General features: G+C 41.6%; 1 protein-coding gene across 8 annotated transcripts in view; it reads left to right on the top strand.

Moving 5' to 3' along the window:
* Nucleotides 1–14,120, top strand: part of fat1a (FAT atypical cadherin 1a) — an 80,070-nt gene that overhangs the window by 32,277 nt on the left and 33,673 nt on the right. For all 8 annotated transcript variants that reach the window (XM_083532630.1, XM_083532634.1, XM_083532632.1 and 5 more), the window contains exons 5-7: nucleotides 5,572–5,901; nucleotides 6,768–6,978; nucleotides 9,677–9,816. In XM_083532630.1, the coding sequence (XP_083388756.1) occupies nucleotides 5,572–5,901; nucleotides 6,768–6,978; nucleotides 9,677–9,816 (681 nt within the window). The remainder of the gene's footprint in view (nucleotides 1–5,571; nucleotides 5,902–6,767; nucleotides 6,979–9,676; nucleotides 9,817–14,120) is intronic.

Genomic DNA, 14,120 nt, shown 5'->3' with positions numbered 1-14,120 from the left:
TCTTTCTTTCTTTTTTTCTTTGTTTCATTCTTTTTTCTTTTATTTGTTGCTTCCTCTCTTCTTTCGTTCTTTTGTTCGTTCTTTCTTTCTTTCTTTCTTTCTTTCTTGTTCTTTGTTTAATTCTTTTTTTCTTTTATTTGTTGCTTCTTTCTTTCTTTCTTTCTTTCTTTCTTTCTTTCTTTCTTTCTTTCTTTCTTTCTTTCTTTCTTTCTTTCTTTCTTTCTTTCTTTGTTTCATTCTTTTTTCTTTTATTTGTTGCTTCCTCTCTTCTTTCATTCTTTTGTTCGTTCTTTCTTTTTTTCTTTTATTTGTTCCTTCTTTCTTTCTTTCTTTCTTTCTTTCTTTCTTTCTTTCTTTCTTTCTTTCTTGTTCTTTGTTTAATTCTTTTTTTCTTTTATTTGTTGCTTCTTTCTTTCTTTCTTTCTTTCTTTCTTTCTTTCTTTCTTTGTTTCATTCTTTTTTCTTTTATTTGTTGCTTCCTCTCTTCTTTCATTCTTTTGTTCGTTCTTTCTTTTTTTCTTTTATTTGTTGCTTCTTTCTTTCTTTCTTTCTTTCTTTCTTTCTTTCTTTCTTTCTTTCTTTCTTTCTTTTGTTCGTTCGTTCTTTCTTTCTTTCTTTCTTTCTTTCTTTTTCTTTGTTTCATTCTTTTTTCTTTTATTCGTTGCTTCCCCTCTTCTTGTTTTCTTTCTTTGTTTGTTTGTTTCTTTCTTTCTTTCTTTCTTTCTTTCTTTCTTTCTTTCTTTCTTTCTTTCTTTCTTTCTTTCTTTCTTTTTTTTGTTTGTTTCTTTCTTTTTTTCTTTCTTTCTTTCTATCTTTCTTTCTTTCTTTCTTTCTTTCTTTCTTTCTTTCTTTCTTTCTTTCTTTCTTTCTTTCTTTCTTTCTTTCTTTCTGTCCAGATGTTGAGAGAGAGTGCAGGTGTGTTTGTGTTTCCTACATCATAAATTATTTTAAGTCCTGAATCGTGATTCTGATTGTATGATTTTTTCGCTCGTCCTAAACCCGAATCATACGAGTCAGAAGGGACACTTATATAAAAAACACAGAAAGAAAGAGACAGAAATAAATCAAGGAGAAAAAAACGATTTTCTCAAATGAATGGAGTCACTGATACAGAATTACCAACTGTTTACTCTGGCCATTTTTCTGTTTCTTTTTCTGTTTGTTTTTTTTTTCCTTTTTATCTGACTCTCTCTCTCTCTCTCTCTCTCTCTCTCTCTCTCTCTCTCTCTCTCTCTCTATCTCTCTCTCTGTATTTGACTCTCTTTCCCTACCTCTTTCTAGCTGAATCTCTCTTTCTATCTGACTCTCTCTCTTTCTCTCTCTCTAATTCTCTCTATCTGACTCTGTCTGACTCTCTATGTTTCTTTTTGACCCCATTACATAGAATAAAGACTAATTCTTGTCTCTGTTCTCTGGGTCTGATGCGCCTGCTCCAGTCTTTTCTCAGATCCGACTCCTCCGTTCAGATTTTCAGGAGAAAAAAAGGGAAACGGATTCCTGCATTCCCGCCGCTCGGATTTGCAGGTTTCAACAAGATTGCCTTTTTTTTAGACTTTATATCAGATTGTTTTTTTCTCTCCAAGTGCTGTAGTTTCTGGGTCAGATCCGGAACTGATAGCAGGATGTTGTGTCTCTTATGCTGCCATGTCTCGTAAACACACTCGCACACAAACTCATACACACACTCAAACACACACTGGGTAATAATCAGTTCCTCCATGTGTCCGCCCTCATCCTCCTCCGCTGTGGGACTAATTGGAGCGAGTGTGTGTTCTGAAATTTGTTTTGATATAATTGATGTTCTGTCTCGCTCTAATTATGGATCTGGAGCTGCGTTTTTCCATAAAAACTTGCGGAATGACTGAGTCAGTCAACACACACATGCGCGCGCGCACACACACACACACACACACACACACACACTTGAATATGATTGAAAGCAACCAGATACAGAAACGATGTTTTGGATGATGTCGACACGTTACGGCAAAAATCTCCTTCCGAGCCAAATAGTGTATGTGACAGTGGTGCCGGATGGTGGAGCTGCTCACACACACACACACACACACACACACACACACACACACACACACACACACACAGAGACCTACATGGCCATGTTTGGACTTCCATTCCAACGATTCTTTTCAGCTCCAGGGGCTCATTCTCTGCTTGAGACGCTTTATTAGTGTGTGTGTGTGTGTGTGTGTGTGTGTGTGTGTGTGTTTTGGGCTCTGCTTATACCCAGGTATAAATGTTTGGTTTCAGATCATCTGCACATCGTTCCGTTCTTCTAAATTGAAACAGATTTATGAATAAAGTCTAAAAAATTCTCAATATATATATTTTTTTATTATCATTAAGCACACACTGTATTTAAGGCAAAAGTATTGGGACACCTGACTTTTCCAGCCATATGTAGTTCCTTTACCAACTGCTTCGACAAAGAACGTCTCTGGATGCAGTAGCATGACTAGCTCCATTAGGATCTGTTGGTGATCAGATGGTTTGGAAGGTATGGAAGATCTCCTGCTCTAGAGCTCCAACCCTATTAAACACCTTTGGGATGCATGCTGACTGCAACTGAGGCCTCCTCAACTTCTCACCTACATCAGTGCCTGACTTTACGAACACACACCCTTGTGGCTAAATGAATTTCACACAAATCTCCACAGAATCTAGTGGAACATCCTCCCAGAAGTGTGAAGCTTATTATAAAAGGAAATGGAGCCTAATTGTGAAGTGTTCAAGGGTCAGGTGTCCATATACGTTTGACGTGAAGTTCTGCGTGAAACTGGACAAATCAGCCACAGAGATGATTATTTCACTATCGCACCCATCCTACTCGCCAAATTTAGCTACTGTGGACTCGGCCCTTTTCCCTAAGATGAAGATCCAGGTCGCCGTTTTGACACCGAATCGCAGAAGGTGCTTGACACTCTTTGGAAAGTAGACTTCCAGGACACATCCCAGAAGTGGCAGGAACTGCGGGGGTGCTGTATTGCTGTGCAAGGGGACTATTTTGGAGGTGATGGTGTGTAACGTAGACAAATAACGTAGTTTCTTGTAAACAGAGCGAGTCCCGAGATTGACACTCTTTGGAAAGTAGACTTCCAGGACACATCCCAGAAGTGGCAGGAACTGCGGGGGTGCTGTATTGCTGTGCAAGGGGACTATTTTGGAGGTGATGGTGTGTAACGTAGACAAATAACGTAGTTTCTTGTAAACAGAGCGAGTCCCGAGATCTTAAAAAAAAAAAAAACACCGAGACGACTGAACTCTAAACTCTGATCTTTTTTTTTAAGATCCCTCGGTCTAGACGGAAATTCAAATGTTTCACGCACTTGGAGCACTTCGTATTCGTATTCCACTGTATTGGAGCACTTCGACCGAAATCTTTTTTCTTTTTTCCAATCGAGATGGTTCACCTTTAGTGTTATGTGTTCTGCAGGAATGTTGGGTTGATGATTAAATGAGCAATCCCAAACCCCAGGAAAGCGTCCCACAACCATCTGTTATTTTTAAGAAAACATTGATCAGCGAGACCAATTAGTTCGCATCATGTTTTTTTTTTTTTTATTTGGTAACGATTTTGCTTGTTGGTATGAACGTGCCCTCATGGGATGAGGCAGCGGTGAGGGAGTTGTCGCTGCGATGCTTTGAAGTGCACAACAGCTTTTTCATCTCACCTACCTCGAGGTCTCACTTAGCTGTGTGTCTGTGTAAAATATCTGACAGCTAATCACCAGGGGCATTGCTGCCATTTTGGCAGCCGGTTGAATTAGCGAAAGCTTGGTCAAGAGAAGCTGAGAATGTAAGTGTGTGTGTGTGTGTGTGTGTGTGTGTGTAAGATCAATTCTGACCACGGACATTTAACAAACGTTTTTCAATCGTCCATTCCTCTCGAGACAGCATCGTCCAGACACACTATTATTGTCCCGTCGCTCACTTTCTCAATTTGCGGCTCCCCTGATCTTGTTTCCTCTCTAATTGGAAATGTCCAATTTGACACCAGATGTCTTCTGGGTTTCGGGGGTTTATCTGACATGAGATGGATCAAACGTACAAAAAAAAAAAATTTGGCAGAATTACACATTAAGGGCTGGAAGTCTGAGTCCATTACCAAGAATTGCTCATGTTTCACCGGTTCTCGATGGACAGGGACTCAAGGACTTGTCCAATTACCGGGTGCTAAATTGGCCGAAAGTGAGTCTGGGCACCGAGCTGGGCAGGAAATACAGTGATATGATGATCATGGAACCAACTTCTTGATATCATAGATCTTTTTCCTTTATCTTTTTCTTCTTTCGGCTGCTCTCATTAGGTATCGCCACAGCGGAATCATTCGTCTACATACCACCCAGTCATGTTTACATCCGCCTCTTTTAAACCAACCACCTGCATGTCTTCCATTACCACATTCCTAAACCTCCTCCTTGGCCTTTCTCTTTTTTCATCCTCAGCCCTGTCCCAAGTCTACACATGACCGAACCATCTCAATCGTGCCTCTTTCACCTTGCCATATATCTGTTTCATTTACGTGGGGGATAATCAGGTAACTAGACCACCGGAAAGACTGCAGGATCACATAATAAAAAGGGAACCCTACCTTTCAACATGTGTACCCTTGCAGGGTACGCTCACGTCCCTGTAATGTTCATGATCAGTTTCTGGTTCTTGGCAGCAATGATTAAAAACACGTTTTCGAAAGCCTCCATTTTCACATTTTTACACTGCAAACGATGTTTTCATACGGCAACGTTACCTGTTAAGTGAAAGCGGCGTCTCAGTGGGGACACAAGGCCAAACTGGAGAGAAAAATACACGTTTTTATACATAAAACATATTAGTGTGGACTTGTAAAACTAATAATCTGACAGCTGTTGTTTTTCAAGGGTGCATTTCCATCATACCTTTCATTTGGTGGTTTATGATTGAAATGAATTAATTTTAATTTGTAGAGCGCATTTAAAAATGGTCTGAATGGCCCTTTATAGAGAATAAGAGGTTATGAAAGAATACGTTTGTTTCTTATAATTGTAAGATTTAAGAAAAACTCCCTGAGACTTAAGGAGGAAGAAACCTTGAGAGGCACCAAACTCAAAAGGGAACCCATCCTCATCACCAAATGCCGCTTATTACAGTTCATTGTTGTTGAAGTGTCCAGTGATAGGTGATTAAATGCAACCTGTGGTCCAAATCAATCCTCAAAGATCCCGTGTTGTTCCGTAATCTCATGGATTCCCAGGCCGTTGATGTGGAACCATCCCCGTGATTGCTCTATTGTGTTTGGCCTCTCCCCTCAGATCTGTTCACCAAGCATGTTGATTCTATCGAGCACATTGCCTTCAATTTCTCCAACATAAACAACCTCAGTCTTGAAGGAACCTTGTTTTATTTCCCTGTGTACTGTACCATCTTTACATGGTCGAAATGACAAAAAGTGACTTGACAAGACCCTTTACTACAACAAGGTTAACCCTGAATGGGGAAGTGGTTTCTTCCCAATGGTTTACTTTTAAATTCTATAGATTTTTAACTCTTTTCTGTTTTGTTTCTTTCTCTTGACAGATCACGGTGACCGATCAGGGCGTCCCAGCGCGCTCCACCATGGTCCGCGTAATCGTGCAGGTGTTAGACGAAAATGACAACTATCCCATCTTCATGGAGAAGGTCTACAAAATCAAGCTGCCCGAGCGGGAGAAGGTGGAGAAGGAGCGTGCGATGCGGCGAGATCCGGTGTATCGGGTCATCGCTTCGGATCGTGACCACGGCTCCAACGCTGAGATCTCATACAGTATCGAGGCTGGAGACGACCAGGGGAAGTTCTTTATCGAACCCAAAACGGGCCTTGTGTCATCGAAGAAAAGCTCCTCAGTGGAGGATTACGACATCCTCACGGTAAGACCTGCAGATGGCGAGTGTAGCGTGTGTAGACTTTGTGTAGAGCTTGTGTAGAGCTTGTACCTCATAGAAACTCACAGGAATCGTGCTTGATTCACCAGGACTTCTGGAGGGTCAAGGTTTTGTTGTCCTTGTTCCTTTGTGTCTCGTGGATGTTGGTCACCACACCTCCTCCTCCATCCAGACACAGATTCTCTCATATCATGATTAGGTGCTCGGATGCCCATCTTTGTTGCCTTGACGCCATGTTTTGACACTCATGCTTTTGTGTCTTTCAAATCCAAAATTAAATACTTTACATTTTTTAGACCCTATTTGGGTAATACAGATACTCCTTATAAGGGAAAAACTCTTGAAGCTGTAAATAAAACGCAAAACAATCTATATCGTTAGACTTAGGCAGGAAATGGAAGCTCTAAAGCAGTCCACTCAATATCTTCCTCTCGAAAGCATGTAAAGCAGATCTTCATGGAGCTGGCTTTGTGCACAGGGTCTCCCAAGTTCAAGTGAACCCCAAATGTTTGCCTCCGGTTTTGTGGTAGTTTGAAGAAGAACCCCATATAGCAGGAAAGGTCAGATGTGCCAATACTTCCATATAGTGTATGATCAATGAGGATTGCATTTGGTGAACATGTGCACCACGGCAAAATCCCTGCACCGAAATGGTTTGATACGAATGTAAGTATCATTACACCCCTAACGAATATAGAATAGCTTTTGTAATTTGAGCTCTAATTGAACTGTCAAAATGCGCAGAAACGCTTTCCTCTGTGGTATTTTAATGACTGCGTTACAGATGATTGGCGTCGATCTGTAAGAAACGTTGCCAAAAGAAATGTTTTCCCTCCTGTTCGCATTTTCAGATCAAGGCAGTGGATAACGGTCGACCCCAGAAGTCGGTGACTTGCCGCTTGCACATCGAGTGGATCCCGAAGCCGAAGCCGAGCGCCACCCCTCTGGCCTTCGACGAGAGCATGTTTTCCTTCAGCGTCATGGAAAGTGACCCGGTCTCCCACATGTTCGGGGTTATCACCATGGAGAAAGTGGACACTCCCATCTGGTTTGATATCACAGGTACAGAGATTACAGAGAAGGACATTTTTAGTCTCTTTTAGTCTCTTTAAGAATACTTGCGGAGCTCTCAAAAAACGAGCATCTGGAGCAAACCTAAACCTACTGACCCCCTTTTTTTTTTTTTACTTCCTTCGTTTCCTTCCTTCACCTTTTCTAACCAACTGACAATCTGTTGCTTTCTCTCTTTTTTATGCTCCCGTCTATCTCCTTCCTCTCCTTTCCCTCTTCCGCTTGGAAGAAAACGCCGAGCCCAGCGAGGCGTTTCACTTCGTACAAGCCGCGTGTGACCTGAACTGCACAGCAGAAGGTATCCTGCCACGAATCTCCATCAGATCTGCCTGAATTAACGGCTTGCCATCTTGGTGTCACGATGTCTTGAGTGTCAATGAAATGCAATGAAAATGCGACGTGAGCTTTATTGCCGCTATAATGTAACTATAAAGGGATAAAAAAGAAAACTTCAGTGTATGGAAATTGTATGAACGTTATCTCTCAGAAGCTTGCTTCCACCAGGAATAAAAAGCATTAGCATAAAAACAGTTCAGCTACTTAACCTTCTGGATTTCTTCTGTGAATTATGAACATTATTAATCTTTTCTCCAAAAATGATTATTATAATTTTTTTAAATCATTGAGAAAGGCACAGGATCGGGGATGCTAACGTTGCTAACAGCGAATATAAACTGCAGATTTACTCAAGGAACGTTTCATGCTGCTCTTCCAGTAATGTTCATCTAAAAAAAGTGAGAGCTCAAGGGTTAAGACATTGGATTTATGGTTAATAGATTGTGATTTTCACGTTAATGGCATTTAGAAGACGATCTTATCAAACGTGACGTATTTCATTTATACAACTTTCGGGGTTAAGGGCCTTGCTCAAGAGCCCAACATTGGTAGCTTGATGGTGCTGTGGTTTGAACTTGTGACTTTCCAATCAGACGTCTCAACCACTTCCCACAATTTGAACCAAGAAGTCACTCCTGGGCCCTCAAGCAAGGCCCTCAACCCTGAAAGTTGTATAAACAAAATATGTGACACTTGAAGAACCACATCCGGCGTGTTTTTTAAAAGAGATAATCACAAGGTACCATAAATGTAAAAGAGTAAAAAAAACAAATCCCTTAGCTAACTGAAGCCAGATTGAAGCTAGCATAGCATCTTTTGTACAATATCCCATGCTACGTGCTCTAGACATAACATTTACAACTGCTAGCCATGGCTTGCTTGATTTGAGTATGTAAGGTTTTTTTTGTAGATTGTACTTTCAAGCATCTAATGAAAGCCTTTTTTTTATGCCGTAGCAGGAAGTAAGCTAGCTAGAAAAGCAGCTGAGATTATAGCTAGTTATGTCAAAATAAATTTGAAGCTTATCAATAGAGAAACATGTTTTCATTGCAACGTGTGCATGTTCTTTTCACTACATCTCCATGATGTTGTATTGTGGTGACTAATTATTTTTGGGTTGTTCTTTGGCTTTTTTTTTTTCGATACATCTCATTCCTTCTCCTCATCATCATCATCGTTATGGATATAACTGAGGTACAGACGAAAAATTCCCGCTAGAAAAGCGAACTCTGTGAAAAAAAAACATCTGGATTTATTCCGGATCTGGGGGGAAAACCGTCCCTCACGGCAACGTCCTTCATGGTGTCCCTCTTGTAATTTTTCCAAATGCGTTTGCTATCAGCAAATCTTCTAAAGGCAAATCCTCCAAATGGAGTTTTTCTAATTACCGCTGCTCTTTGAACGTTTAATTACTTGACCGCGGATTTTATCAGCGCCAGGAATCGAAAAACGGCTGCAGGGCAAAGAAGAAATATATTTGGACATACGGATGGAAACATGAAAAAGCTGCAACTGATGTTTGCATAGAAAACTGACCGAATGGATCAAAAATATCGCTTTATTTTCTATATGCTTTTCATATACGGCTCGTTAGAACTAGAATTCTGCTGCTCCGAATCACACAGAGAGATAAAGTAGTGCCAGAAGTTTACATTTGTGTCGCAGCCACGTCTCTACTAATAATGGAGCTGTTGACGTAAACGGCTGGTTCTGTTTTCATTCTATTTCTCATCTGAACGTTTTCTTCTCTAGTTCAATTTTATTAAATTTTATTTGCATAGCGCTTACAATGTACATATTTACAATGGACACTGTCTCAAAGAGCTTTAAATAGATAAAGCTGTAATAAGGGTGTATAAAATAATTTGAAGTTTATTGCCTGTAAGTTCTTTATAATTGTTTATCCCTGTTCATCAAATTCATCTTGTGTCTCGAGCCCTTTATCAAAATTTGCACCATATAAGTTTCACCGCACACAAAACGCTCAGGATATTAGGAAATGTGTACAATAGCTGTCTCACTCGTTGTTAATAAGCAGCGTATTCATTTAGATTCAACCGACAAACACAAACTACACAAACTACTGTTCAACGCTCTGAACTCACACCTGCACTTTCAGCCAAACACAATCCACTATTCACACCCAAACTTCCAGCCAATCACAATCCAGCATTCATACCCAAACATCCAGCCAATCACAATCCAGCATTCATACCTACCAGAGGATAATGATAAATTAGAACGTTATAAGCTTGAGGATTCTATTAATTGTGTTCAAGTGTGAGTTTTGTAGTACTTTAAGGCTTATGTAAAGGTTCTTGCAGGGTTTGTCTGAGTCTGGTTTTGTGTGCAGGTGGGAACTCGGACAGCCGCTTTGACGTGGGAAAAGCGAGCGGGACGCTGATGGTGGCGCGGCCGCTGGACGCCGAGCAGAAATCCAACTACAACCTGACGCTCGAGGCTACAGACGGCACGAATACCGTCAGCACACAGGTGAGAGAACGCAGTGTTTACGGAGAGGGAGCGGCTATGTGTGTGTGTGTGTGTGTGTGTGTGTGTGTGTGCGTGTGTGTGTGTGTGTGTGAGAGTGTGCGTGTATATGTGTGTGTGTGTGTGTGTGTGTGTGTGAGAGTGTGCGTGTGCGTGTATATGTGTGTGTGTGTGTACGTGTGTATGTGTGTGTGTGCGTGTGTTGGAGCTGTGTCGTGAAAGTTTAACGAAGCTGAGAGCCAGTCTGGATTCTTTAAAATTGGTGTGTGTGTGTGTGTGTGTGTGTGTGTGTGTGTGTGTGTGTGTGTGAGAGTGTGCGTGTATATGTGTGTGTGTGTGTGTGAGAGTGTGCGTGTGCGTGTATATGTGTGTGTGTGTGTACGTGTGTATGTGTGTGTGTGCGTGTGTTGGAGCTGTGTCGTGAAAGTTTAACGAAGCTGAGAGCCAGTCTGGATTCTTTAAAATTGGTGTGTGTGTGTGTGTGTGTGTGTGTGTGTGTGTGTGTGTGTGTGTGTGAGAGTGTGCGTGTATATGTGTGTGTGTGTGTGTGAGAGTGTGCGTGTGCGTGTATATGTGTGTGTGTGTGTACGTGTGTATGTGTGTGTGTGCGTGTGTTGGAGCTGTGTCGTGAAAGTTTAACGAAGCTGAGAGCCAGTCTGGATTCTTTAAAATTGGTGTGTGTGTGTGTGTGTGTGTGTGTGTGTGTGTGTGTGTGTGTGTGTGTGTGTGTGTGTGTGTGTGTGTGTGTGTGTGTGTGAGAGGAAGCAGACAGTGGTCAGGTGATTCCGGAGCTTAGAAATTCCTCACATAGCCACATGGATTGGGACTGCTGCCAGGATTAGACTAGCTTCAGCAAAGTGGAATATGCTTTCCAAATGTTCTCCTAACATTGCCCAATTGTTCCTTCGGTACGAATCACACAAACCTTCATGTTTCTCTTCATCACGCATTCCGGTGATTGGTCCCTTGAATGTTCTTCAAATGTTCCTTACTATTCCTTTCCAAGTCATATCTGGTTCTTCCCTGAATTGTTCCCACTTTTTTGGAGGCACACAAACGTCTTTGGATGCGGTGGCATGAATTTGTTCCAAACCTGCTTCAGCATGACAATGCCAGTTCCATGAAGCTTTGCATGGGTGGGAGCAGAAGATCTGCTGCTATAAATATCCAAAGGCCAGGTGTCTATAAAGTTCTCCCCATATAGTGTATGTGTAAACGCTATACATTCTTATAATTGCACAAAATCTTTGTAAACATGAACATTCCTCAAACCATCACCTCCATCACTGCTCCTAATGTTCATCCAAATTCTTCACAGCGTTTCCCAAATGTTCCTCAAGCGTTGTTCCTCACAACATGCCACAAATGGTTCTGAAATGTTTCTAATTTGCTCCCTCTATTGTTTTTTGTTCCTTAAACAATTGGTACTTTGTAGTCCAAACGTTTCTCCTTGCTTTATACGCCAGATGTTCCTTGCTGTTTCTAAAACCTTCCTTAAAGGTAAACATTCCTCCTGTTGTTTTCTTAACGCCCTCTGCACATTCCCAAAAACATTCCCTAAACGTTCTTTTCATTTTCTCGCAAATTGTTTCCGCAAAAAAACATTCCCCTCAGCGTGATCCTGAAACCGTTCTTCTCCGTTCCACAGTCCTAAATGTTCTGAGATTCCTAATCACTTATTCTATTGCAAATTACTCAGAAGTGGAATTATGTATGAAATGTCTATCCAGGTTCTCCTAAACGTTCTGCTAACCGGTTATATAATGTTCCTTCTAACTGTGCTTCTAAATAATATTCTCAAACGTTCTCCAAAGGTTTTCCTTCCAACCCTCAGTAACTGAAGCTGATCTGAGGTCTGAGCCGCCGGCAAGTTTTTTTGTTTGTTTTTTTTGGCCGTGGCCTCTGGAATCTTCCGTTGTCTCATTCTTTAAGCATGTGAGGAGGACGTCTGGCTCTCTGCTCCAATAACTTTTATCTCTCTTTCACTCTCTCTCTCTCTCTCTCTCTCTCTCTCTCTCTCTCTCTTTCTTCACCACTTCATCTCTATATCTTTCTTTGATCTTCTGTTGCTTCTTCTTTTTGAGAACCTGGAGAACGCTGGCTAGCTGGGAAGCTTGCTGTTTGGATCTTTGGCTCTGGAGAATGAGTGCAGAAGCAAGCTCGGAGCCACATCAGTGCAGTCTGGCGTGGCTCTGCGTCTCCTCGGTGCCACTGTGCTAATCTCAGCACCATTGTTGGAGACTCTGAGCTTTCGCCCCGAATCAGTTACAGTCATCACACACACACAAACACACAGCATGCAGAGTTTGCTCTTGTAAAGACCGTGTCCTCCGAGCCCTTGAGCTTTGTGTCTTTCTCCATAAGAGATTCCCTGATTCGAAGGGAACAGAATATCTCAACTACAGCATGGGCAGAATGTTGTGTCTGACCAGAAATTGTAGTTCGGTGGTTAAGGCTCTGGGTTAATGTTGAGTCCCAGAATTCCCAAGCTGCCACTGTTGGGGCCTTGAGCAAGGCCTTTAACCCCCAGGGGCCCTGTATCCTGGCTGACCCTGCACTTTGAGTGGGGGTTGCTTAGTGGTTAAGGCTTTGGGTTACTGACTGAATGGTTGGGGGTTCAAGCCCTGGTATTGCCAAGCTGCCACTTTTGGGCCCTTGAGCAAGGCCCTTAACCCTTTTTGCTACAGGGGTGCTGTAATACAGCTGACCCTGCACTCTGACACCATCTTCCTAACAATCTGTGACGTTAAAAAAATCCACTGTTCTTTAGTCAACTGTTTGATATTCTGCGTAAACATTCCCCCAAATAGTTTAATTATTACCAATCAAGTATTCCTTCATTCATTCACTCAGATGTTCCTCCATGTTCCCTAAAGCATACCAAATGTCCCTAGCATTTTCCTGACATTTCCCATTTCAGTATTTCTGAAAGACTTCCAAACCGCTCCCTTCATTTTCTCCATGCATTCGAAAATAATCCTCTAAAATTCCCATTATCTGGAAATATCCACATCCTTTTAACAATTACCCAATATCTTGTAACTTTCCATCAAATTTCACTGGTCGGATATTTCCGAACTTGTTCGTCCAGATGTTCCCGAATGCATCTATTATATGAACTTATTTAAAAAATAAATAAATAAATAAATAAAAAGCCCTTGTTCATTTCCTCTGAAAGTCTTTTCTGTAAGTTCGACTAGATTCTTCCATGAATCATTCCTCTGTAATTCAGAACATTTTACACATCAGAGCGTTTCTCAGACATTCCCGTTGCCCACATAGTGAAGAAAATGTAACACAGTCATCAAGCTACACTTGTTTCAGAGCCGCTAGCCCTGCGCCAGCTAGCTAGCAGTGTGATTAGAGAGATAAGATTACGTTCGTATGACAGTTTACCATCAGCGTACGCTCTTATCCGCCCATGTCGTGACAGGTAGTCGGCGTCGCGCCGTCTTCCCATTATTGATTGATATATATGTGTGTGACAGCTCGTGGTTTTGGAGAAGCGCCACGCTTTTCTATTGTTGTTCCAGTCATCTCCGGCTTTTCATCATTACGGCCTATTAGCGTGTTTTGTGCTCACCGCATGTTCATGTCAACACGTCCTGATATCCTGCGAGCTGCTCAGCAGGTGTGTATCGCAAATATTCCCGCTTATATTAAAGAGCAGCGATGACTGGAAATGCAGGAGGAAATAAAAGGCTGATGAGGACTGAGTTCAACAAACGCTTTCATTACAACATGCTGCAGATACAATAATATATCTGCTATTCCCCAATCACATTCTGTCTCCTCCCTACAACCAATCACATTTTACCTTCTCCTCCCCTACAGCCAATCATGTTTCACTTATCATTCTGTACCCAATAATCATGTTTCAACTTCCGCTCCTTATAGCCAATCAGATTTTTCTTTCCTCTTCCTACACTCTACAACCAATCATATTTCACCATCTCCTTCTTACAACCATTTACATTTCACCCCACTCCATACACCCAATCGCATTTCCCCTTGCCCTCCCATCAGCCAATCATGCTTTACCCTTTTTTACCCAACATCCAATCAGATTTGACCTTCGTTCCTTTCAGCCAATCACACTTCACCCCTTTCCTCTTTACATCCAATCATGTTTTACCTTCTCCTTTCTACACCCAATCACATTTCATCTTCCCCTTTCTACACTGAATCACATTTCATCTTCCCCTTTTTACACCCAATCACATTTCATCTTGTCCTCCATCACACCAATCACACTTCTACTCAGCCTTTCCCACAACCAATCACATTTCACATTCTCCTTCCTACAA

Source organism: Silurus aristotelis (assembly GCF_946808225.1).
Source record: "Silurus aristotelis genome assembly, chromosome: 27".
Classification (NCBI taxonomy): Eukaryota; Metazoa; Chordata; class Actinopteri; order Siluriformes; family Siluridae; genus Silurus; species Silurus aristotelis.
This window is presented reverse-complemented; position numbering and strand designations above follow the sequence as displayed.